General features: G+C 49.2%; 1 protein-coding gene and 1 long non-coding RNA gene across 5 annotated transcripts in view; one reads left to right on the top strand and one right to left on the bottom strand.

Moving 5' to 3' along the window:
* Positions 1-16927: 16927 nt before the first annotated feature.
* On the bottom strand, positions 16928-22639 carry LOC138843811 (uncharacterized). 2 transcript variants are annotated; one of them, XR_011378822.1, is made up of 4 exons: positions 22453-22639; positions 21545-21723; positions 17364-17472; positions 16928-17198 (listed from the first exon to the last, which is right to left on the bottom strand). It is a non-coding gene; the product is annotated as an uncharacterized lncRNA (long non-coding RNA). The 2 variants fall into 2 exon arrangements; XR_011378821.1 differs by lacking the exons at positions 16928-17198; positions 17364-17472 and adding an exon at positions 18409-19671 and having other exon boundaries at positions 20140-21723.
* A 327-nt stretch (positions 22640-22966) lies between these two features.
* Positions 22967-25877, top strand: part of UBQLN1 (ubiquilin 1) — a 62553-nt gene continuing 59642 nt past the window's right edge. Inside the window, exon 1 of one of the 3 annotated variants that reach the window (XM_070048911.1) lies at positions 22967-23412. In XM_070048911.1, the coding sequence (XP_069905012.1) occupies positions 23233-23412 (180 nt within the window). In that variant the 5' untranslated portion in view covers positions 22967-23232. Of the gene's footprint in view, positions 23413-24417; positions 24439-25877 lie in introns of those variants that run through there. The other 2 variants (XM_070048916.1, XM_070048920.1) reach the window with 2 other exon arrangements.

Here is a 25877-nt window from a genome sequence, read left to right as displayed (position 1 = left end):
AGCCAATAATCTTTTAAAAATATGCTAACCTCATTCAAACTCAAACCACGAGGAAAGGGGCCTGCCCTGTGGCACAGCAGGCTAATGCCCTGGCCTGAAGCGCCGGCATCCCATATGGGCACCAGTTCGTATCCTGACTGCTCACTTCCAATTCAGCTCTCTGCTAGGGTCTGGGAAAGCAGTAGAAGGTGGCCCAAGTCCTTGGACCCTGCACCCATATGGGAGACCCGGAAGAAGCTCCTGGCTCCTGGCTTCAGATTGGCACAGCTCCAGCCATTGCGGTCATCTGGGGAGTGAACCATCGGATGGAAGACTCTCTCTCTCTCTCTCTCTGTCTCTGTCTCTCTCTCTCTGTATACTCTTTTTTTTTTTAATTTTATTTAATGAACATAAATTTCCAAAGTACAGCTTATGGATTACAATATGTGTGTGTAACTCTGACTTTCAAATAAATAAATCAATCTTAAAAAAAAAAAAGCCATTCACCCCCTCTACCAAAATGGCAACAGTTTTCATTAAGTACACATGTTTAATTTAGTTAATGATAATTCCAAGGGTTGATGGAGATTCTCCTATGGGGCGGGTGAGAGTGTGAATTGCTAGGGCCCACAACCAGCAGTTCCACCCACACTATATATACTCTGGAGAACCTTACGTTGCTAGGTGCAAGGGTATCCATGGAGGCCTTGTGTGCAATAGGGAGAAAACTGGGGGAGAAGGCCCTCCACAGCAGATTAGCAAGCATCACCTAACGACAGCAATACAGATGGTCCTCAAAAACCAAAGTCAAAGAAGAAAGGCAAGAACGCAGAGTATGATGTTAGACACACAGCTCTGAAAATGGGCAAAATCAATCCCCTATTGATATTTTATAAGTGATAAAAGTATACAAAATCAATTGATCATCATGAAGTTTGACCCACTGTTTATCCCCAGGGGACAGGAACGGGTTGGAGAGGAAAAAAACCGATGGAAGAAGTCGTCTGAGTCCTGGCACTGTTTTATTTCTTACCTTGGATATAATTGCCTATGTATATTTAGACACATTAGCAAATATGTATCTATATTTAACTATAGACAGGTATACATGTAGATACTGCACTTTCTATATGTACCATATAGTCTATATCACCAAGTTAATCAGTACAAAAGAAGGGGTTGCGTGTGAACCTATCTCATTTTTTAAATGTGCATTTATTTGAAAGGCAGAAGTGACAGAAAGAGAGAAGCCTTCCAACTGCGGGCTCACCCGAGATGCCCACAACTGCCAGAGCTGAAGCCAGGGCCCAAGAATTCCATCCGAGCTCCCGCATGGGCGGCGAGGACTTGAGCTACGCAATACCAGAAAGCTGGGCTGAACGTAGAGCCACGACCCAAGCCCAGGCACTCCTCTTTGGGAGGCAAGTGTTCTAAGAAGCAGCTTAGCCCACCATACCACAACGCCAGCCCCCGTAGCTCTCATTCTAATACTTTGCACAAGGCGGTTAAACTAAAAGAACCCTGGATCTCAGCTCCTTAAGAACAATAAACTACCTTGCGGCGCCGGCACACCGGGTTCTAGTCCCGGTCTGGGCGCCGGATTCTGTCCCGGTTGCCCCTCTTCCAGGCCAGCTCTCTGCTATGGCCAGGGAGTGCAGTGGAGGATGGCCCAGGTGCTTGGGCCCTGCACCCCATGGGAGACCAGGAAAAGCACCTGGATCCTGGCTCCTGCCATCAGATCAGCGCGGTGCGCCGGCTGCAGCGGCGGCCATTGGAGGGTGAACCAACGGCAAAGGAAGACCTTTCTCTCTCTGTCTCTCTCTCTCACTGTCCACTCTGCCTGTCAAAAAAAAAAAAAAAAAAAAAAAAAAAAGAACAATAAACTATTTAGATGCTTCCAGGAAGGAACTACCAGGGTTCTTCTCCCTCTCTTTATGACCTGTGGCTATGTCTGGGGCCCAGGGAGATGTCTATTTCACATTTGTGCGAGTTTTAAAATAGTAGTGATTTTGCCCTTGTGGTAATAAGCAGCTGGAGCAAAGGAGGAGGTTTTTGAAGCATGACATAAGCTTTAGAAGTGCACTGCAGAGGCAGGTGTTTGGTCCAGTGGTTAAGATGCCGTCAGGACGTCCACATCCCGTATCGGAGTGCCTGCATTCAAACCCTGGCTCCACACTGCTCCCAGCATCCTGCAACTGTGCACCCTGAGGCAGCAGGTTGGGGCTGAAGTTACTGGGTCCCTGCCACCCACATGGGAGGCCTGGCTTGAACTCCTGGCTTCCGGTTTCAGCTCCGCCCAGTTCTGGCCAGTGGAGGAGTGAACCAGTGGATGGGAGTCCCCCCCCCCCCATTCTCTCTCTTTCAAATAAATGAACAATCTTTTAAAAAGTGCACTTTTAAAAAGGATTTATTTCTTTATTTGAAAGTCAGAGTTACACAGAGAGAGAAGGAGAGGCAGAGAGAGAGAGAGAGAGAGAAAGTGAGGTCTTCCATCCACTGGTTCACTCCCCAATTGGCCACAATGGCTGGAGCTGAGCTGGGCCGATCCAAAACCAGGAGCCAGGAGTTTCTTCCAAGTGTCCCATGTGGGTGCAGGGGCCCCAGGACTTGGGCCATCTTCTACTGCTTTCCCAGGCCACAGCAGAGAGCTGGATGGGAAGTGGAGCAGCTGTGACTCGAACCAGTGCTCATATGGGATGTTGGCACCGCAGGTGGCTGCTTTACCCGTTATGCCACAGCGCCGGTCCCAAAAAGTGCACTTTCAAAAAACAGAAATGGCTACAAACAGAAATAGTCTATAATGGGTGTAGTCTGGTTTGAGATCCCAGTGGTGTGTGAGCTACGGCTCTCGCTTACTCCTGAGGGTTGATGGTGCACATCTTTTCCCAGCTGTATGCTCAGTAATATCACATCACATTTTTTCTTTCTATTTATTTATTTATTTATTTATTATTTTGACAGGCAGAGTGGACAGTGAGAGAGAGACAGAGAGAAAGGTCTTCCTTTGCCGTTGGTTCACCCTCCAATGGCCGGTGCACCGCGCTGATCCGAAGGCAGGAGCCAGGTACTTATCCTGGTCTCCCATGGGGTGCAGGGCCCAAGCACTTGGGCCATCCTCCACTGCACTCCCTGGCCACAGCAGAGAGCTGGCCTGGAAGAGGGGCAACCGGGACAGAATCCGGCGCTCCGACCGGAACTAGAACCCGGTGTGCCAGCGCCGCAAGGTGGAGGATTAGCCTAGTGAGCCACAGCACGGGCCTCTTTCTTTTCTTTCTTTTTTTTTTTTTTTAAGATTTTATTTATTCAATTTTACAGGTAGAGTTACAGACAGTGAGAGGGAAAGACAGAGAGAGGTCTCCCATCCCCTGGTTCACTCCTCAAATGGCTGCAACAGCTGGAGTTGGGCTGATCTGAAGCCAGGAGCCAGGAGCCTCCTCCAGGTCTCCCATGCGGGTGCAGGGGCCCAAGGACTTGGTTCATCTTCCACTGCTTTCCCAGGCCACAGCAGAGAGCTGGATGGGAAGTGGAGCAGCCGGGACTAGAACTGGCGCCTATATGGGACCTCAACACCACAGGCAGAGGATTAATTTACTGCACCACAGCACTGGCTCAATACATCACATTGTTACCATGAAACTCTGCCACGGTGGGAATATTTTCACCCTGGAAACGGGCAAATGATAAATACCACAAATCAGCATCTCTGCACCCATCCCGGGCAGTTATGAAGCTTTGGTCATCACACCACTGCTTAAGGAGTAAGAATGCTAGTAAGCATTTAGACTCCCCGCCCCTCCCCTCTTTGGAATAGCTTAAGCTACTTGACAAACAGCTCTCTCAAGAGAGGCAGAAGAGGCCAGCGTTGTGGCATAGTGGGTAAAGCTACTGCATGCAATGCCAGTATCCCATATGGACACTGGTTCTAGTCCCGGCTGCTCCTCTTCTGATCCAGCTCTCTGCTGTGGCCTGGGAAAGCAGTGGAAGATGGCCCAAGTCCTGGGGCCCCTGCACCCACGTGGGAGACCTAGAGGAAGCTCCTGGCTTCTAGTTTTAGCCTGGCCCAGCCCTGGCTATTGTGGTCATTTGGGGGGTGAACCAGCAAATGGAAGATTTTTCTCTCTTCCTCTCTCCTCATAACTTTGACTTTCAGATAAATAAATAAATTTGGAAATGAGGAAACTTAACTGATAAAAAAATTCAGAAAATATTAAATTGAAGAGTTGGGGAAAAAATGGAAGAATAAAGCAAACTTGAAATTACTTTAATGTTGCTAATAGGAAAAAGGAAAATTATTAACATTGTCTATTCCTTCTTTGGTAGCTTCCTCAACAGCTGATTTTTATATCCAACTACTGCTTCAGGAGAAAATAAAACTATCGGGGCTGACACTGTGGCACAGCAGGTTAATGCCCTGGCCTGAAGTGCCGGCATCCCATATGGGCGCTGGTTCTAGTCCCAGCTGTTCCACTTCCCATCCAGCTCTCTGCTGTGGCCTGGGAAAGCAGTAGAAGATGGCCCAAGTCCTGGGGCCCCTGCACCCACATGGGAGACCCAGAAGAAGCTCCTGGCTCCTGGCTTCGGATCGGCGCAGCTCCAGCTGCTGCAGCCATCTGGTGAGTGAACCAGTGGATGGAAGACCTCTCTCTCTGTCTCTACCTCTCTCTGTAACTCTGACTTTCAAATAAATAAAATAAATCTTTAAAAAAATAAAATAAAACTATCCTCTTTCCTTGGACGTAAGAAGATGGAAACGGGGTGCCTATTTGGACTGCCACACTGTTAGGGGCTAAGGTCTTCAGAATTTAAAGCAAAGCAAGTCTTTGTTCCTGATCCTTGCACCTCCCAGCTATTTCATCAAGGCTTCTGTGGGTTTACTAAGCTTACATCAATTTGGGACACAGAAGCGTTACTCAGCCAGTCTTTCTGCGGGGTGGAAAATTCTACACAGCCGGGCTGGGCCAGGCTGAGCCAGGAGCCTGGAACTCCATCCGGATCTCCCTCAAGGATGCCAGGGGCCGATTCCTGGAGCCCTCACCTGCTGCCTCCCAGGGTGTGCAACGGCAGGAAGCTGGAGTCAGGAGCAGAGCTGGGACTCGAACCCAGGTCCGCTGGTTCAGAATGTGGGCATCCCAGGCAGCAGCTTAACCAGTACACCACCCACCTGCCCCTTCGTTGTCTCCTAAGCACCATGTTCTGTATGTTCCACCACGACGACGCACGTGTTCCACGTTGACAAGAACGTAAGACAGATTACAAAGTGCGAGTACAAAGTGCTTGGAGTATACTTAACTCTTCTGTTTTCCAGTGCACATTTACAAAGATACCGTGTGAGCTGCTTGTCAGTTATATTGCTGAAGTCAAGGCTACTGAGTTTGTGTGCCCAGCTAACTGCCAGTTATTTGGCCAACACTGTTAGTCTAGTACAACAATCTCCCCAAGCCCATTCGTCTTCCAGGAGTCACCGTTCTCTTTCAGTAAGTTTTAAGGGGGCGGGCGCTATGGAGCAGCAGTTTAATGCCCTGGCCTGAGGCGCCGGCATCCCATATGGGCACTGGTTCGAGACCTGGCTTCTCCACTTCCAATCCAGCTCTCTGCTATGGCCTGGGAAAGCAGTAGAAGATGGCCCAAGTACCTGGGCCCCTGCGCTCATGTGGGAAACCCAGAAGAAGCTCCTGGCTCCTGGCTTTGCATTGCCCCGACTCCACCCATTGTGACCAATTGGGGAGTGAACCAGAAGATGGAATACATTTCTTCTCTGTCTCCCCCCAACCTCCATCTGTAACTCTGCCTCTCAAATAAATTAAAAAAAATTTTTAAGTCTATGTCTCTCTGTCCCTGTCTCTCTCTCTCTCTCTTTCTCTCTCTCTCCTCCTCTCTTTATGTTGCTCTACATTTCAAAAAATTATTTTTTTTAAGTCAAGATAAGGTTGGCATTTGGCCTAGCAGTTGGGATGTGGGTTGTGACATCTGCATTGCAAATTGGAGTGCTGTGTTTGAGAGCCAACTCCACTCCAAATTCTGGCATGCCTGCTAAGGTGCTGATGCCCGCCCTGGGAGGCAGCAGGTGACGGCTCAGGTGTTTGATCTCTGGTGCCCACATGGGAGAGTTAGGCTTCAGCCCAGCTGCTGTGGGCATTTGGAAAGTAAACCAGTAGATGGGAGCTTTCTCTCTCTTTCTGTCTCTCAAATAAAAAGCAATCAATTAATCAATAGTTTTAAAAGACAATCAAGATCTGTGTGCTAGGTGTGCTCCTTGCTATTGTGATACTCCTGCTGCTAAGTCTTTGGGTTGAAAAAGCTAGGCATGCACACACACACACACACACACACACACTCTAGTAGGTACACACCTACTATTATTGTTATCTGTATCTGTATTGACAACTCTGCTTCCAACTGATTCCAGTCCAACATCATGAAGTTCATTCCAGTTCTCTATATTACTATGTTTTAAATTCCCTTCTCGGACAGTGAGAAACCTGCCCCCACTATCCACTTTTTAAAAGATTTATTTATTTATTTGAAATTCAGAATTACACAGAAAGAGAAGAGAGAGAGAGAGAGAGAGAGAGAGAGAGAGAGAGAGAGAGAGAGATGTCTTCCATCCACTGGTTCACTCCCCAGTTGGCCACATTGGCCAGAGCTGTGCCGACCTGAAGGCGGGAGCCAGGAGCTTCTTCCGGGTCTCACACACAGGTGCAGGGGCCCAAGGACTTGGGCCATCCTCTACTGCTTTCCCAGGCCACAGCAGAGAGCTGGATGGGAAGTGGAGCAGCCGGAACTGGAACCGGCACCCATATGCGATGCCAGCACTGCAGGCGGCAGCTTCACCTGCTATGCCACAGCGTCATTCCACCCCGCCCCCCGCATTATCCTTAATACAGTTAGAAGTGAATTGTGGGCCGGCGCCGTGGCTCAATAGGCTAATCCTCCACCTTGCGGCGCCGGCACACCGGGTTCTAGTCCCGGTCGGGGCGCCGGATTCTGTCCCGGTTGCCCCTCTTCCAGGCCAGCTCTCTGCTGTGACCAGGGAGTGCAGTGGAGGATGGCTCAGGTGCTTGGGTCCTGCACCCCATGGGAGACCAGGAAAAGCACCTGGCTCCTGGCTCCTGCCATCGGATCAGCGCGGTGCGCTGGCTGCAGCGGCGGCCATTGGAGGGTGAACCAACGGCAAAGGAAGACCTTTCTCTCTCTGTCTCTCTCTCTCACTGTCCACTCTGCCTGTCAAAAAAAAAAAAAAAAAAAAAAAAAGAAGTGAATTGTGTTCTTCATGGTAGCATGCTCTAAAGGCTGTGCCAACGCTGACCACTCCCAGAGAAGTACAGGGTTAGGTTGCTGTGCTGCAAGTCGCTGGTCACATTTTTATCACCCAATCACACCTAATCCAGTTTTATGTGTGTTTGTTTGAAGACACCTTATATGATAAATGAGGGTACTTCATATACTTGTTACAAAAATGTTGAAATCCATGCATAGTTTTTCCATAACATGCATTTTTCATGAGTTTTTGAAGAGCCCTTGTATATGTAGAACTCAAAAATGTCTTTGTACCAAAATAAAAATATTTACACATTTTTAAAAGATATATATAATTATTTATTTGAAAGGCAGAGTTAGAGAGAGAGAAAGAGAGAGATTGTCTATCTGCTGGTTCACTTGCAAAAGGCTGCAGTGGCTGGGCTGGGCTAAGCTGAAGTTAGGAGCCTGAAACTCCATCTGGATCTCCCACTTGGGTGGCAGGAGCCCAAGCACTCAGGTCATTTTATAGTGCTTTCCCAGGCACATTATCAGGGAGCTGGATTAGAAGTGGAACAGCTGGGACTGGAACGGGTGCCCTTAAGAGATATTGGTGTTACAGCATCTGCTTAACCTGCTGTGTACTACAACATTAGCCCCAAAATAAACTTATCTTTTTTAAATTTATTTTATTTATTTATTTATTTATTTTTTACAGACAGAGTGGACAGTGAGAGAGAGAGACAGAGAGAAAGGTCTTCCTTTGCCGTTGGTTCACCCTCTAATGGCCACCATGGCCGGCGCGCTGCGGCCGGTGCACCGCGCTGATCCGAAGGCAGGAGCCAGGTACTTATCCTGGTCTCCCATGGGGTGCAGGGCCCAAGCACTTGGGCCATCCTCCACTGCACTCCCTGGCCACAGCAGAGAGCTGGCCTGGAAGAGGGGCAACCAGGACAGAATCCGGCACCCCAACCGGGACAAGAACCCGGTGTGCCGGCGCTGCTAGGCGGAGGATTAGCCCAGTGAGCCGCGGCGCCGGCTTATCTTTTAATTCCATTTTACATGAATTTTTAAAAAGATTTATTTATTTATTTATTTATTTATTTGAAAGGCAGAGTCACAGAAACAGAGAGAGAGAAAGCGAGAGGTCTTCCATCCATTGGCTCACTCTCCAAATGGCCACAATGGCTGGAGCTGAGCCAGTTGGAAGCTAGGCCTCCTCCAGGCCTCCCACAAGGGTGCAGAGACCCAAGCACTTGGGCCATCTTTTTTATATATATTTTATTTATTTATTTGAGAGGTAGAGTTACAGACAGTGAGAGGGAGAGAGAGAGAGAGAAAGGTCTTCCTTCCGTTGTTCACTCCCCAAATGGCCGCACCTATTCGAAGCCAGGAGCCAGGTGCTTCTTCCAGGTCTTCAGCCAGGTGCAGGGCCCAAGCGCTTGGTCCATCTTCCACTGCTTTCCCAGGCCACACCAGAGAGCTGGATTGGAAGAGGAGCATCTGGGACTAGAACTGGCCCCCATATGGGATGCCAGCACTGTAGGAGAAGGATTAACCTACTGTGCCACAGCACCAGCCCCCTTGGGCCATCTTTAACTGCTTTCCTAGGCCAGAGCAGAGAGCTGGATCAGAAGTGGAGCAGCCAGGACTAGAACCAGCTCCCATATGGGATGCCGGCACTGCAGGTGGGGTATTAACCCACTATGCCACAGCGCTGGCCCCCATGGAAAAAATGTTTTGTTTTTTGTTTTTTTTTTTTTTTTTTTAGAGAGAGACAGAGAGGTCCCATTCACTGGTTCACTCCTTAAATGTCTGCAAAGGCTGAAGCTGGATTGGGACCAAAACCTGATCAGGAACTCAATCCCTGTTTCTTGCGTGGGTGATAAGAACCTAACTACTTGCGGGGCCGGTGCTGTGGTGTAGCGGGTATAGCCGTTGCCTGCAGTGCTGGCATCCCATATGGATGCCAGTTCAGGTCTTGGCTGCTCCATTTCTGATCCAGTTCTCTGCTCGGGTCCAGCTCTCTGCTATGGCCTGAGAAACAGTGGAAGATGGCCCAAGTCCTTGGGCCCCTGCACCCACGTGGGAGACCCGGAAGAAGGTCCTGGCTCCTGGCTTCAGATCAGCTCAGCTCCCGCTGTTGTGGCCAACTGGGGAGTGAACCAGCAGATGGAAGACCTCTCTCTCTCTCTCTTTCTGCCTCTCCTTTTCTCTCTCTGTAACTCTTTCAAATAAGTAAATAAATCTTTAAATAAAAAAAAAAAAAGCAGCTACTTGCCATCCCCTAGGGTCGGCCTTGGCAGGAAGCTGGATTCAGGAATCAGAGTTGGGAATTTCACCCAGGCAATCTGATGTGGGGTGGGATGTGGGTGTCTTAACCTCTAGGCCGAATGTATGCTCCCACATGAATTTCTGAAGCTTCCTTGTGCATTGTTGATTCATTAAACATTGAAGTCATGGCCAGCAGCACTATAACTCCTGCTTGACCGAGGCTTAGTCAGCTCAGTAAAGCACATCACAGCCTATTTGCGGTGGAAACACTCCAGCACTGAGCTTCGGGGTGGGGGAGCATTTTAAATGGTGGAATCATCATAAAAAAGCAAAAGCAAAAGTTACAAACATGGCAGCGAAAAGATGGTGAAAAGGCTGGCAAAGAAAAAAAAAAGATATCTGTTGACACCACGAGAGCTGAAGTCAGAACCCGGAGCAAAGCCTTGTTTGGCTTCAGCTAGGAGGGGACGCATCAGGTGGCCCACGTTTTTGCTGCCCTTTGCCTATTGATGAACGGCCAAGGAAGCATCACAAGTATTGATTTTGCGGTTCCAGATAAATGCTGGCAACTCGGTGAGTTCTCAGACGTGGAAGCCTCAGACGATGAGGGTTGCTTGTGCTGTTTGGATCCGTTTCCCCCTTCGTAACCCGTCATTCATCGACACAGATCTTTCTGAATGGGAGGAGAACGGGAGAAGCAGCTTGTAGGCGAAGCGCTTGCGCTTCTGCGTCTCCCCAGTCCCAGAGAGCCTGCTGACCTACAAGCTTCAGTGAGTAATGAACTTGCTGACCCAGGCCTCTGACAAGGGAACCAGCCTGCTCCTGGAGGAAGCCCTTGGGGTTTTGGACCCTGGGCCACCCTGACACAGTGACACAAAGACTCCTTTTGCAAAGCAGCTGTGAGCCTGCTACTGGGCTCGCGTGGAAACGGAATGCCTGATGGACAGCTGCCTCGTGACTTTCGGTCTGATGTTTTCATTTTTGGATGCCTGACCTGGAACTGAATGGCTAACCAGGTGGGTCAGATGCAATACACTTTGCTTGTCAACTGGACATGGAATATTCCAGAAAGCCACTTTTCTGACCACCACCAACCCCCCGGAGGCATCTGAGCCTTGTAGGAAAACACAGCAAAACTCTGCCCCCGGGAGAAACTTTCTCTTCTCTCTTCTCCTTGTTTTTGTTTGCTTGTTTGTTTTCTGCTGGCTCCTGGGGGACTCTCATTCAGTCTCCCCCAAATGCCTGGGCCCAATTCACTGATGGCTTGGATAAGCTAAAACCAAATGGGAGTGTACTGCGCTACCTCGGCTGTTCTGCCTCGGCGTCGCCCATGTGGAGCAGGAAGTGCACGTGGGTACCCACTCTGTGGGCGGAACTTAAGGCCAGTCTCTTATCTGCGACCAACAGCCCTCTTCATGAAACCTCGGTTTGTTCCTATGGACTCCCCGGCTGTTGCCAGTGGCCTAGTCTTTGGTCTGCACCTGGAACACTACAGACTAAAAACTCCCCCACGGTAGGGTGGTGAATGGTAGAAGCCAACCGCAGCCGCTGACGTTGCGTCTCCCGTGGGAGGGGCCCATTCTCGGCTGCGAGTGATTGGACTCACGCTACTGCAGCTGCTGGTGCCACCCTGCTCGTCACCATGGTTACCTGTGTGCATCGCTGTAGGAGACATAATGCAACCCCCACTGCTACGGTTTGAATATGGTTTGTACCGAGCTCCTGCAGAAGTTTACTTATTATTTTTTTAAAAAAAGATTTATTCACTTCTTTGAAAGGCAGAATTACAGAGAGAGAGACAGAGAGATTGCATCCACCCAGATGGCCACAAAAGCTAGGTTGGGCCAGGAGCTTCAACTGAGTCTCTCATGTGGGTGCAGGGGCCCAAGCACTTGGGCCGCCTTCTGCTGCTTTCCCAGGTGCATTAGCAGGGAGTTGGGTTGGAAGTGGAGCAGCCAGGACTTTAACCCGTGTCCATAAGAGAAGCCAGCGTGACAGGTGGCAGCTTAAACCACAGCACTACAACGCCAGCCCCTCATACTCAAGTTCAATCCCAAAGGCAGTGAGGATGCTATTAAGAGGGTGGAAACTTGATCTGACTACAGCGCTTAGTGGTGCTCCCCTGATTGAATCCTGGTGGCCTTCCAGGCAGAGGCAGACACAGACATGCACAGGTGCTCACCGTCTCCACCTCTTGCCCTGTGACGCCGTGTGCTGCCTCTGGACTCTGCTGGCCAGGAGACCACGGCCATGGAATGATGCAGCTCAGGGCCTTCACTGGAGCCTGCGCCGTCGGTACCCTGCGGACTTCCAACAAAGCTGTGAGCTAGATGAGTTCGTTTCTCGAGAAAGCCGTTATTTCTTTATAGTAAGGAAAAGCAGTGGGGCTGGTGTTGTGGAGCAGCTTGCAACACCAGCCTCCCCTAGCAGAGCACCAGTTCAAGTCTCAGCTGCTCTGCTTCCCGTCTAGCTCCCTGCTGATGCACCTGGGAGAGCAGCAGCACTTGGTCCAAGTATCTGGCCCTTGCTATGCATGTGGGAATCCCAGGTGGAGCTCCTGGCTCCTGGCTTTGGCCTGGCCTGGAGTTGGCTATTGCAGCCAGTAGGGGAGTGAAGCAGTAGATGGAAAGTCTCCCTCTCTTTCTCTGTGTCTCTTTCTTCCTTTCAAATCAATCAATCAATCAAAATGTGTGAAAGAAAAGCTAATACACCCATCATCATGGAGTAGGCAGAGTAACCTGCATATCTGATGCAAGGGTTACCCCTGCACGCCCAGCTGACTCCTGACAAATCGCACACATCGATTTCACAGTGAGTGACGTCACACTTGTGGCATATTGCTTATGTTGGACTTTGGACTCCTCGCAGGGATGCTGGTGGTACCTTGCTCTGTTGACACCTTTTCGGCTGATGCAATGACCAGTCTGCTGCAATCAGTTGGTGATAATCAGACCACTGTGATCTTTCAAACTGTGTCATGCTTTTGGCTCTCTGAACCATGTGCTGTGGGCTAATGGTATTCTTTATCGCAAAAGCCACTCAACAGTGAGCTGATAATCCAGGCACTTAATGGACCTCCCATGTTCCCGGCTATCCGCAGGCATCTGATATTGCTGACTTTTGGAACAGTAGGCTCAAAACCAGTTGAAAAGATCTCTTGCCTCTTCCTAGTCCACACACCATGCCCAGAAAGGAATCATTGCATCTTGTTCCCTTCCTAGGTATGATTAGGGCAGGACAGATGAGATGGGAGGCTTCTAAAACTCAGAAAATCCAGAGTTTTCCATGGGAATTCTTGGGCACGATGCTTCTTTGTTTCCCCTGATCGCAATCACAGGCTGGGCCTGGTTGGCGCAGCCTCTGGGTGAAATCCAGCCAAAAGCAGGCTAAGGGACTTGAACTTCATTCAGCTACTTGGCTTTTGTTGCACTGACATGTTCCCAGCTTGTAACAATAATGACCACTATGGAGTGTCTTGATCCCTGAGCACCCCCATAAGTGGCCCATGTTCCCTGTAATGGGGGACACAGGGCTGGGCACTTGGCGTAGTGGTGTAGCCACCACTTGGGATGCTCACATATTCTATCAGAGTGCCTGGGAACAAGCCCAGGCCCTGTCTTGGATGCCACCTTTTTGCTAACATGCACCCCAGGAAGCAGCTCAAGAACTGGGTTTCCTGCCATCCATGTGGGAGACCTGCATTGAGTTCCCATCTGAGCTTTGGGTTGGCCCGGCTCTGGCTGTTGCCGGCATTTGGAAAGTGATCCGGTATCCATATGGGCTTAACCTGCTGTGCCACAGCACCAGCCCCAAGCTTTCAGTGTTTAAGAAAACTTCATCAGTAGGTCACATAGCCCTCAGATAACTGAGAGAACATTCCACCATGAGTCTACTTCGGATGTCTTGAAAGAGTTTCTCAAAGAGATAACTGATTTGCTATCGGTTTGCACTTTAAGCCTGGGAACCACTGTGGCTCATCTGACTTGCTCTATAGCCTAACTGTAGCTGAAGTCATTAGTGACATCACATGGACCCTGGACGACATTCAGATGAACATCAACTTACTGCTCAGGGTTATTATACTGACACAATTTCTCTACCCTTCTTGAAGGCCGTGACAAAGTATGTGGACATAGTAACAGATCCTGCTGTATAAGGATAATGTGTTGAGACAAGTAGAAAATTCAGTATAGAAACACTGCGTAGGAAGAAGCTAAAGTAGATCCTGGTGGTTTATGACCTTTTTTCAACTGCTTATATCTGGAACCCTAGAGAACATGGTTATTAATGCTAGGCATGTTGGCCTTCTCCTGCTACTTAGAGTCTTATTGACAGTAATCTTATTAATGCTATATGAAACAAATCAAGTGGATTTAGTCCAAGCCTTTGATGGTCAAATTAATCAGTGCCCAGTAGAGTGGTGTATTCACGGGATACTTTGCCAGTAGTCAACAGAATGCAGAAACAAGTGGTGGATGTTATTGGGAGACAATTCTCTATGGGTTTCTCATGATTCTGCACACCTTGTGAACAGAGGCGCTGACTGCTGATGGTAGGCAGAACCATGGTTCCATGAAGATGTTCATATTGTAATCCACAGAAACTTTGAATATGTTATCTGACATGCAAAAGGCACTCTATAGATACAGTTAAGGCTCTTGAGATGGGGAAATTATCTTACATTAGCTCATAGGCCCAACACAATCATAAAGGATCCTTATAAAGGAAAGGCGCAGAGTCAGAGCACATGAGAGGCCACGGAAGCACGGGTTGGAGTGATGTGGCCACAAGCCAAGGAGTGTCGGCAGCCCCTCAAAGCTGGAAAAGGCAACGAACAGTTTCCCACGAGAGCCTTGAGAAGGCACGCAGCCTTTGGTTTAAGCCCTGTCAGAGCCATTTTAGACTTCTGGTCTCCAGAATTGGGATTAATAAATGTGTGCTGTTTAAGCCGCTTAATTTGTGGTAATTTGTTAAATCAGCAACAGGAAACTGAAACACTGCCTTTGTTCTAGGCTATTTTTCAAGGATATTTATATAATGCATAGTCTTAGAGAATATATCTCCCAACAGAGCAAAGGGGTCATGATTCCTATCCATTATGAAAGATCTGGGCTCCTTGGCCATGGGTTTTCTTTTCTGTAATGAAAGTCAGGCGTATACAAGTATCACCTGGCCCTATTTGTATCATTCTTTGGGAATTAGGGAACTGATGCAGGAAAATGCTGACCCATTGGCTGTTCATATTGCTGTAACAAAGTCCTCTGTTTCAGGGTTGGCACTGTGGCTCGGTTTACGTCCTGGCCTGAAGCACCGGCATCCCATATGGGTGTTGGTTCAAGACCCGGCTGTTCCACTTCCCACCCAGCTCTCTGCTATGGTCTGGGAAGGCAGTATAGGATGACCCAAGTGCTTGGGCCCCTGCACCCACGTGTGAGACCCAAATGAATCTCCTGGCTCCTGGCTTTAGACGGGCCCATCTTCAGATCTTGCGGCTATTTGGGGATTGAACCAGTGGATGGAAGATCTCTCTCTCTGTCTCTCCATCTCACTGTCTGTAACTCTACCTCTCAAATAAATAAATAAAATCTTTTAAACAAAAGGAATTAGCAAAAGAAACCTGCACATTTGAAAAAGTATATAAATTTATAAAAAATTTAAGGTGTACAAATTTCATTTATTTCATGTACACAGATTCAAGAACATGGTGATACTTCCCACCCTACCCTCCTTCCTGTCCATACTCCCACCCTTCCTCCACCTTCCTCCTGTTTCCTCTAAATTTTCACAATGATCTACTTTCAGTTTACTTTACCCTCATAAGATTAACCCTACACTAAGTAAAGAGTTCAACAAATAGTATGGGGGAAAAAACCTGTTCAGGACTGTAAACAATCATCAAAGCACAAAATGTCAATTTCACTCTTCTACATTATCTTTCTGGTGCTCTGTTAGTTACCACAGATCAGGGAAAACATAGGGTATTTGTCTGTTTGGGACTGGCTTATTTCACTAAGTATAATGGTTTCCAGTTGCATCCATTTTGTTGCAAAAGTTGATTTCATTAATTTTTATGTCTCAGTAGTATTCCATAGTGTATATATACCATAATTTCTTTTTTTTTTATTTTTTAAAAAGATTTATTTATCTATTTGAGAGGCAGAGTTACAGATAAGGAGAGGGAGACAGAGAGGTCTTCCATCTGCTGATTCAGTCCCCAAATGGCTGCAATGCCCGGAGCTGGAGCTGGGTCAATCCAAAGCCAGAAGCCAGGAGCTTCTTCTGGATCTCCCACGTGGGTGCAGGGGCCCAAGGCCTTGGGACATCTTCTACTGCTTTCCCAGGCCATAGCAGAGAGCTGGATCAGAAATGGAGCTGCCAGGACTTGAACTGGTGGCCAAATGGGATGCTGGTGAAGTAGGCAGAGGCTTAACACAGCGCTGGCCCCCATAACTTCTTTATCCAGTCATTAGTTATGGGCATCTGGATTGATTCCTTACCTTAGCTATTGTGAATTGAGCTGCAATGAACATGGGGGTACAGATAACTCTTTCATATGTTGATTTTATCCCCCTTGGGTAAATTCCCAGGAGTGGGATTGCTGGGTCATGCAGTAGATCTATTTTTTCAGTTTTGTGAGGTAGCTCCATATTGTCTTCCACAATGGCCGTACTAGTTTGTATTTCCACTAACAGTGGATTAGTGTAGGGTTTTTCAAATGAGGAAACAGGGCACAGGAGCGCACCTCTGGACAGATATGTGCTCCCACTTTTATTTAGAGGGTAATAGCAAGTCTATAGGCCAGCAGGCACATAGGCAAAGTTATACACCAATTTAAGGATTTGGGAAAAGGAACTGGTGGTCTAAAATAGGGATTAGAGCTGTGTTGAAAATCTTCAGAGACAGGCCCATTAAGATGCTTGCGCAAATTTACAAATTCCCAAAAACACTCCAGGTACCAATTCATGTCCATTAGCCCCCTGCTGCTCCCGCTGCCACATTCCTTTTGGGGGAGGGTGTGCCCATCCCAGGCCTGTTTTGGGGTGAGCAGAAACTGTGGCCATGCCTCTAATTTCAGGGGTTGTGCCCGCCTGAGAGGCACAAAGCATTCTCTACAGATTACACACCCTCGCCTGCATTTATTGTTTGTTGGTTTCTGTATGAGAGCCATTCTAACTTCAGTTAGAGGTGAAACCTCATTGCCACCATGTTTTTCTGCTCCTGTGGGAATTAAGGTTGTATGAGTTGTCTGAAGTAGGACGGTGAGAACAGGATGCATATTTTTAAACACTTCTGTTTCCCCCGTGAAATGCTTCAGCAGGGTGCTTTCTTGAGTGCTACAAAACTCAACATCTGGAAGGAGACCTTTCCTGCAGAGGCCTTGTTATCCTCTGCAGCTCCTAGGTGATTTATTTCATATAACAGATTTTGAAAATGGTAATCCACGTGTGATACCCGCATGGGGTATTTGCTTAGTTTATTCCACATAATGTCAGACTTTTCACAAAAGCTAACCTCTTAAGATCAAGAAATACATTTCAAATACAAATTGCATTGGCCTTGTTGTTTAGTCAAATTAAGTCCAAGCTTGTGTCTAGTTATCAAAATATTTATCCTTGTATTCCTATGTTTTCAGGAGAACCAGTCTTGCCACTTCTGCAAGATATTCAGTGTTTGCATTCGGGACTCTGTCTCACATGTTCAGCAGTATCCTGTTTGTAAGAGAGGGCAAAGGAGAAAGGTCATTGAATATTTTTAGGCTTTTTTTTTTTTTTTTTTTTTGACAGGCAGAGTGGACAGTGAGAGAGAGACAGAGAGAAAGAAAGGTCTTCCTTTTCCGTTGGTTCACCCCATAATGTCCGCTGCCGCTGGCTCACCGTGCTGATCCGAAGCCAGGAGCCAGGTGCTTCTCGTGGTCTCCCATGTGGGTGCAGGGCCCAACAACCTGGGCCATCCTCCACTGCACTCCGGGGCCACAGCAGAGAGCTGGACAGGAAGAGGAGCAATCAGGACAGAATCCGGCACCCCGACCGGGACTAGAACATGGAGTGCTGGCACCACAGGCGGAGGATTAGCCTATTGAGCCACGGCGCTGGCCAGGCATTTTCATAAGGCCTGAGTAAGTTCCAGACTTGTGATAAGAGATGAGGACGTGAAATATAACACATAACTGAGATCAAGTTCAAGTTTTAAGGGAATCAGGACACTACGTGGCATACATAGCAAAAAAAATCCATCCTGAGATCTATCTTGAGTATTACCATGGAGGCAGAATTTTAAGAAAACTGTAGTGAAACATCAGCCTTTGATATCTGGTAACATTTGCCTCTCCGCTTTGTGAGAGGACACGAAAGATGCCAGTGTGTGGGTAATTCCACCAGCTCTCTGTACAGTGGTGCTTCTCAACCAGAGCACATTTGGCAGTGTCCAGGTGTTTTTGGTTGGGCGATGGAGTTGTTCTGGATCCTGACCGTGGCAATGGCACACGAATCCTTTCCTGGAGTGAAATGGCACGCACATGCGTGCACAGATGAGGGCAAGTTACGAATATGGTGGAAACGAGATTGGGTCTGCAGTCTGGTTAGCACGTCAGTCTTTGGTTTTGATATTAAACAGCAATTTAAGGTATCACTCTTAGGAAAAGCTGAGTGAAGGGTACACAGGACTTGCTGCTATTTTTATAACTTCCTGTGAGTTTGTAATTATTTCAAAATTAAAAAAAAAAAGAATACTGAGAGTAGACCTAAATAAGAACCCCAGCTGTGTTCTTTGGAGAGATGCTCCCTCTCCATACCTGTGCCACTCCTGGCTCTCTCTGCTGCCATTGTGTTATGTGGTGCTAGTACATTTTCCATTGCCACCATAGACTAAATGAGCCTGGGTAATTTATTAAAAAAAATGCCGTCCTGAGAAATCAAAGAGTTACTTTTTTAATAAAAGATTTATTTATTTATTTTGAAAGTCAGAATCTTCCATCAACTGGTTCATTCCCAGATGGCTGCAATGGCCAGCACTGGGCCAGGCCGAAGCCAGGAGCTTCATCCAGGTCTCCCACATGGCAGGAGCTCAAATACTTGAGCCATTTTCCACTGCTTTTCCCAGGCCACTGGCAGGGAGCTGGATCTGAAGTAGAGCAGCTGAGACAAACCAGCACTCATCTGGGATGCCTGCATTGCAGGCAGTGGCTTGACCTGCTGTGCTACAATACCAGCCTAGCACTCACGTCTGTGAGAATTAAGCCAGTCCCTGGAACAAGTTATTAGTTCTTAATGATCTGAATCACCATTAATATATGTATTTGAAAGGCAAATAACAGGGGCAGGGAGGAAGTGGGAGGGAGAGAGAATCTTTTCATCTGCTAGTTTACTTCCCAAATGGCTGCAACAGCCAGATCTGGGCCAGGTTGAAGCAGGAGCCAGGAACTCCATCCAAGTCTCCCAAATAGGTGGCAGGAGCCCAAGCACTTGGGCCACCATCTGCTGCTTCCCAGGTGCGTTAGAATGAAGCTGGATCAGAAGTGCAGCACGGGCTGGCACTGTGGCACAGTAGGTTAATCTTCTGCCTGTGGTGCCGACATCCCACATGGGCACCGGTTCTAGTCCCAGCTGCTCCTCTTCTGATCCAGCTCTCTGCTATGGCCTGGGAAACCAGTAGAAGATGGCCCAAGCCCTTGGGCCCCTGCACCTGCATGGGAGACTGAGAAGAAGCTCCTAGCTCCTAGCTTCAGCTCAGGCCATTCCAGCCACTGTGGGAGTGATCCAGCAGGTGGAAAATCTCTCTCTCTCTCCCTCTCTCTGTCTGTAACTCTCTCAAATAAATAAATAAAATCTTTAAAAAATCATTTTTTAAAAAAGTATAGCAGTCGGGACTTGAAACGGCACTCTGATATGGGATGCTGGCACCACATCACATTTACACCACCTTTTAAAGGCCCTACTCCCAACATCACCCTCACAGCAATCAAATGTCAACATGAGTTTTGTTGTGGACACTTGGGAAATGAGCCAGCAGATAGAGGATCTCTCACTATCCACGTCTCTTTCAAATCAATCAATCTACGTTAAAAAAAGAAAAATGTCAATAAAGGGGCCCAGCGCTGTGGCTGCCGCCTGCAGTGCCAGCATCCTATATGGGCACCAGTTCGAGTCCCAGCTGTCCTCTTTTGATCCAGCTCTCTGCTGAGGCCTGGGAAAGCAATAGAAGATGGGACCCTGCACCCGTATGAGAGACATGAAAGAAGCTCCTGGCTCCTGGCTCCTGGCTTTGGATTGGCTCAGCTCCAGCTGTTGCAGCCACTTGGGGAGTGAACAAGAGGATGGAAGACCCCTCTGTCTCTGCCTTTCTGTAACTCAACTAAATAAATCTTAAAAAAAAAAAAAGTCAAGAAAGCTATATGAGAATAGAGGATTTAGAGAAAAAAAAATTTTTTTTTTTAATTTGAGATGTGCAATTAGAGAGAGAGAGACAGAGAGAAAGGTCTTTCATATCCTGGTTCACTCCCCAGATGGCTGCAACAGCCGGAGCTGAGCCAATCTAGAGCCAGGAGCCAGGAGCTTCTTCCCCATCTCCCACATGGCCCAAGTACTTGGGCCATCTTCCGCTGCTTTCCCAGGCCACAGCAGAGAGCTGGATTGGAATAGGAGTAGCCGAGACATGAACCGCCACCTGTACGGGAAGCCAGCACTGCAGGCGGAGGCCTGGCCTACTACACCACAGCGCTGGCCTGGGGAGTATGTTTTTAATTAAAAAAATTTTTCATTTAAGAGGCAAAGAAACAGACTTACTGACATACAGATCTCCCATCTTCTGGTTTACTCCCCAAATGTCTGCAAGGTTTGGGCTGGGCCTGGCATTCAATCCAGGTCTCCCATTGGGGTGGCAGGAACCCAATTACTTGATCTATTACTGCTACCTTGCAGTGTCTCCACTAGCAGGAAGCTGGAGCCTAGTATCAAACCCTGATAAGCCAGATGGCTGGCCACAGTGAATTTTCTGCTAGAAAGTGTTAGGGAGTTGGCATTCGGTGTAGCAGTGAAAATACTGGTTGTGAGCTTGAACGCCCATCACAGTGCAAGTTTGAGTCCTGGCTCCACGCCCAGTTCCAGCTTCCTATTAATGTGCTCTGTGGGAGACAGCACGTGATGACGTAAGTACTTGGGTCCCTGCCACTCATGTGGAAGACCTGGATTTGGCTCCTGGCTTCCAGCTTTAGTCTGGTCCAGCCCTGGTTGTTGTAACACCTGGGTAGTACACCAGGGGATGACAGCTCTTTCTCAAATAAATAAATGCATTTAAACATTATTTTGAAGTTATTAAACTGGTAGGGAGTCACATTTCAGTTGAGTCTTGAAGAATGGGTAAATCGACGGGGCCAAAATGGGGGCTAAGACTTTCTACTCGCAGTAAATGTGCTGAAGGCTTGGATTAGTAACTGGTTTGCTTGAGGACAAGACGCGACTGAAGAGCAAAGTCTTTGGGGTCAGACGGCCCTAGATAGCCCCCCACAAAGTCCAGACATTATTTTAAATGTCCTTGGGGAGTGTGACTGAAATTTTCTGATTAAAGGTTTGGATCGAAGCTTAGTTCTAGAAGGGCAACATATGGCGCCACTAAAAAAGTTTTAATTAGAGACTTCTGAGGCCGAGGAATCTATAGGAGGTTGTTGTTGCAATTTAGGCCGGAGTTGCTGAGGGTGTGACCCAGACCAGTAGCAGCAGAAACAGTCTAAGGTCACGGAACCTCTGCTGTGAGGAATTCCCACGCGAACTGTGCAAATGACGATGATGCAAGGTAGAGGGAAAATGTGTAGACTTGGGTATCTAGGAAAGTTTCAAAGAGGAAGGAGTAACAATAGGCAAAAGGCGGGGGATGGCGTGAAGCATGACCCCAGGGGAGAAAAGCATGTGACAGAATGGGAAATATCACAGGATGAGGGCAGTTAGGCATGTGAAAGCAAGCTGAGAGTCACTCTGGATGGATGAGGCAGCCTAGCCAAAGCATGCAGGAATCACAGGAAACCAGGCACCGGAGAGCTAAGGAGGTTGTCCAGTGGTGGCACCTTCTATGTGCAGAAGTATTGATTACTGCACACTACACATAACCAAGTAACACCCATCAGCAGGGGGCCCTTCTTCAGGTTGGTTCACAGTACTGGCAGAAATGCAGGTGCCACCAAATGCTATCTTCATTGCAATCTATACCTTCAGAACTTCTTGTAGATACAGTCCCCACAGGCTCCTGCTAAACAAACAAACAAACAAAAACCCAGTGTTTATACAACAGTATTTATTATAGAACGGGTTGGGGTGGGTATCGGGGTGAGCAGCGCGTGCATCGCATTCTGCGTTTTGACTGCCGAAACCTTTCCTGTCTTCCAGCCTGATTTAAAAAAAAAATCGACTATGACGTAGGAATTGCTTTCAGCCACGTCTTAGGCCTAAAGGAGTGCAAAAACAGTGTGTGTGTGTGTGTGTGTGTGTGTGTATGTGCTTAACCGGGGCCCTTGCGGGCGCTCAGGGTTTACAATTGGGCAATACTGCTTAATACAAGGTACTGGGCTGTACTTTGCTTGCAAGTCATCTTTAAACCAAACGATGACATAATTTGCAAACGCTGGCTTCTCAGAGGTACACTAACTTCCTGCTCCTGCGCGCACCGAGACAGGTTGACCGATCCTAGGTGTCACCTAAAACAGGAACTGGGATGGAGTAGGAAATGGACAGCGGCTGGGCCCCGGGGGAGCCGCCGCGACCTCGCTCGAGGGCGGGAAGCGCAGCCCCCAGCGGCGACCCCGCGGGTTGCGCAGGGGTCCCAAGCGCCCACTCCATCCTCCTCCCGCCGTGATGAACACCTTTCCCCCTCCTCCGTTAACTGTCCTCCAACTCCCGTGCCCAGAACAGCCACAACACGCCTTGACGTCTTCCACGCACGCAACACCTAGCATAGTGAAATAACAAACCCCCTCACCGCTAATTAACCCCCAGACGCTCCCCGCCACGGGTCCCGGACACGGAAACCTAAGTCGGGGAGAAGCCAGCAGGCCAGGCCAGGCGAGGCGAGGCGAGGCGACTCCTCGCCCACCGCAGAGTCGGGGAGCGACGTAAAAGGGTGGGGAGACTACCGGGATCACGAGCGCGCAGGCGCACACTCGGCCGCGGCCCTCAGTGGTCGAACCCCTTTCTAGTAATTTCGCTACCCGTGACGTCATCGCGGCGCGCCGCCACAGTGCGCCCGGACACCGCGTTTTATTTTTTGGTGAAGTGTGTGTGTGTGGTGAAAGGGGAGCTGTTAAAAAAAAATGAAAAGCCTCAACTCGCCCCATTTTGCTCTTTCTCCCACACTTTGGGCGGGAGAGGAAGAGACACCGAGCCGGAGCCCCCCAAAGCGCGCCGGCCGGGGGATGACTCGGCGCCGTCGCCGGCCGCGTTACCCGGCGTGCCCCGCGCGGCGCCGGCGCAGGAGCGTGGGGGAGGGGCGGGGAGGAGGAGGAGGAAGCGGCGGCGGCGGCTGCGGATGTCGCTGCGAGCGAGCGGCGGCTGACTCCGCGGCGGCTGCCGAGCGCCCGAGTCGGGCCTGCCTGCGCCGGCCCCCCAGCGAGCGCGGCTCCCCGGCTGCCAGGGCGGCCCCGAGGCGGCGTTGCCCTGCCTTCCCCGCCGCCCGGGCCGGCCGGCTCTGGCGTCGCCTGGCTCGCCCTCGTTCGCCCGCTCCCTCCTGCTCGCCTGAGTCACCGCCGCCGCCGCCGCCGCCATGGCCGAGAGTGGTGAAAGCGGCGGCCCTGCGGGCTCGCAGGACGGCGCCGCCGCGGCCGAAGGTGCTGGCGCCGCCGCCGCCGCCGCCTCGGCGGAGCCCAAGATCATGAAAGTCACCGTGAAGACCCCGAAGGAGAAGGAGGAGTTCGCCGTGCCCGAGAACAGCTCGGTCCAGCAGGTGAGGCGGCCGGAGCGGCCGGTTTCGGGTGGGCCTCGGGAGGTGCCGCGGGCTGCCCTGCGGGTCTCAGGCCGCCGCGGGTGGCACCCAGGTTGGGGGCTCGGTCCGCCGAGGTCCGTGTCGGGGCCGCCCCGCCGCGCCGGGCCCGGAGCCGTCCTCGCGTCCCCCGGTGCCCAGCTGCCCGCCCGCCGCCGCCTCCCCTGCAGCTCCGCACAAAGGAAAGGGACCAGCGGCTGCCTGCGGGCGGGGCCGGGGGTCCGCGCCGGTGCGGGCTGCGGTTTTGTGCGGCGGATCTTGGAGGCGGTGCGGTTGGGGTCGTGTGCGTGTGTGTGCTTTGTTCCACCTGCCCGCGGGTTGGGGTGGGTATCGGGGTGAGCAGCGCGTGCATCGCATTCTGCGTTTTGACTGCCGAAACCTTTCCTGCTTTCCAGCCTGATTTAAAAAAAAAAAATCGACTATGACGTAGGAATTGCTTTCAGCCACGTCTTAGGCCTAAAGGAGAGAAGCGGACGACTTTCGTTCATTGATGACTTCCTGTTTCTTTATTGTATTGCATTTGTGGTCTTTGGGATGCCCCGTCGGGTGGGGTTTTGTTTGCGTTTTAGAGGGGCTGCAGCGACTGAGCGGGTACAGCAGTCGTGAGTGGGTGAGCGGAAACAAAGTGGAGTTAGTGGAGATGAGCAGATACTCAGTGGTACGGATTCCGCGGGTCACCCGGGAAGCCCGCTCGCACGAGCACCCGGTCCCGGCCTGGGTGTGAGCCGGCCCTGGGGACGGAGCGCGGTGGGGCCGTGCTTGGTGGAGCGGTGAGGAGTGTGGGACCTCCTGATCAACTCCATCACTCTGTTTTTGTCTCCCAGCATCCTTAACAGTTTTCCTTGACATGTTTATATACGTGTAGAACGGCTGGAAGACGAGCCACGAGGGTGACCCTCGCCTGAGATCAGTGTTTTCCTGCATTCGCTCAGCTGTCTCCTCTGTTGTAATAGACTGCGTCTTGGATGTATTTCCGAGTTGCTGATGTCGGTATGTGTAAACCTGAAAGGCATTGCCAAGCATTGTGTGCGTCATTAACTTGAGGCGCCCCCCCTTTTAGGTAAATTTGACATGAAATTCACCAGGGTTGCCATTCTGTTCTCAAATGCCTTCGTCTTTGTAGGTCAAGCTGGTAACAAGGTGTAGAGTATTCTCTTCCTGACTGACTAGAAAGTTTACTCTTGCCTGTCCCAGTCAGTTCAGTCACTGCCCCACCCCCCAACTTTTGTTTTGTTTCTTGTCACCATATGTCACGTTCGCGTGTTCCAGAACTTAAGTGGAACCATACAGTATGTAATGTACTCCTCTGGGTAAGGCTCCCTCCTCCCCGCATGATGTTTGTGAGATTCATTCTTGCCTGTATGAGTAGTTACTCCTTTTAGTTGTTGTGCAGTTTCCACTGTATGGATAAACCATAATTTCTTCGCCATCGAGGGTCGCCTGGGTTTCTGGTTGGTTACTGTGCAAATCTTTCAGGGATGTCTACTTTGATCACTCATGGTCAGTGTTTAGAAATGGAACGATAGTCATAGGGCAGTTGTTCAAGTGACAACATTAAAAAGAAACTATTAGTGCTCTTACAGTTCCAGCAGTGACATATGGGAGTTCCTGTTGGTCCACAGCCCTGCTGACAGTTGACATCAGAAGTCTTCACGTGCCCACTACTTTACTGTATGTGTGACCAGATTACATTCTTGAAGCCCTTTACTTTTCTTTCTGTGTTTCTTAATTCGGACCTTCACCATCCTAGCTGTTTTCAGCATTTTACTGCAAAAGATTGAGAATAGTTAATATTTTATAAATAGAAAAATTTATGTAGGTCAGCATCTGTAAGCATGATTTTTCTTTTTTGGGATGGTGCAATTAAAATTGTAAGGTCTGTGGAAGTTTTCATTTTTACCCCCTAAAACGAAAGTGAATGTTTTAAAAAGTAATAACTGTTCATTGTATTTTTTGGAAAAGTTCATTTGAGAGGCAGAGAGCAAGTGAGTGTGTGTGAGAGCGAGCACACAGTTAGTCTCTTATCCTCTGGTTCACTTCCCAAATGCTTGGCGGGGGCCCGCATTGGGTTGGGCTGAAGTCTGAATCCCGGAATGCAATCCAAGTTTCCCATGTGGGTGGCAGGAATTCAGTGACTTCAGCCAGCACTGAGCCTTCCAGGGTCTGCGTTTGCAGGAAGAGGGAGGCAGACGTGGAACAAGGCACTCTTATGTCAATGCAGGTGTCTCAATTCCTAGGTTAAATGCCTGCACTCCCGAAGTGAATTTTTCACGGATAAATTGAAGCTTTTCTGATGTAACTTTTTCTGATGGTAGTTAATCATTAAACTTTTGGTCATTGTTTTCCTTTGAAGCAGAAAACATACTAAAAATTGAAACTCATTATTGCACTCAGAACCTGAAGATAAATTAAACTATCTGTGGTTTTGT

Source organism: Oryctolagus cuniculus, chromosome 1 (genome assembly GCF_964237555.1).
Source record: "Oryctolagus cuniculus chromosome 1, mOryCun1.1, whole genome shotgun sequence".
NCBI classification, from domain to species: Eukaryota; Metazoa; Chordata; class Mammalia; order Lagomorpha; family Leporidae; genus Oryctolagus; species Oryctolagus cuniculus.
The sequence above is the reverse complement of the archived record's forward strand: the minus strand, read 5'-3'. Positions and strand labels throughout refer to the sequence as shown.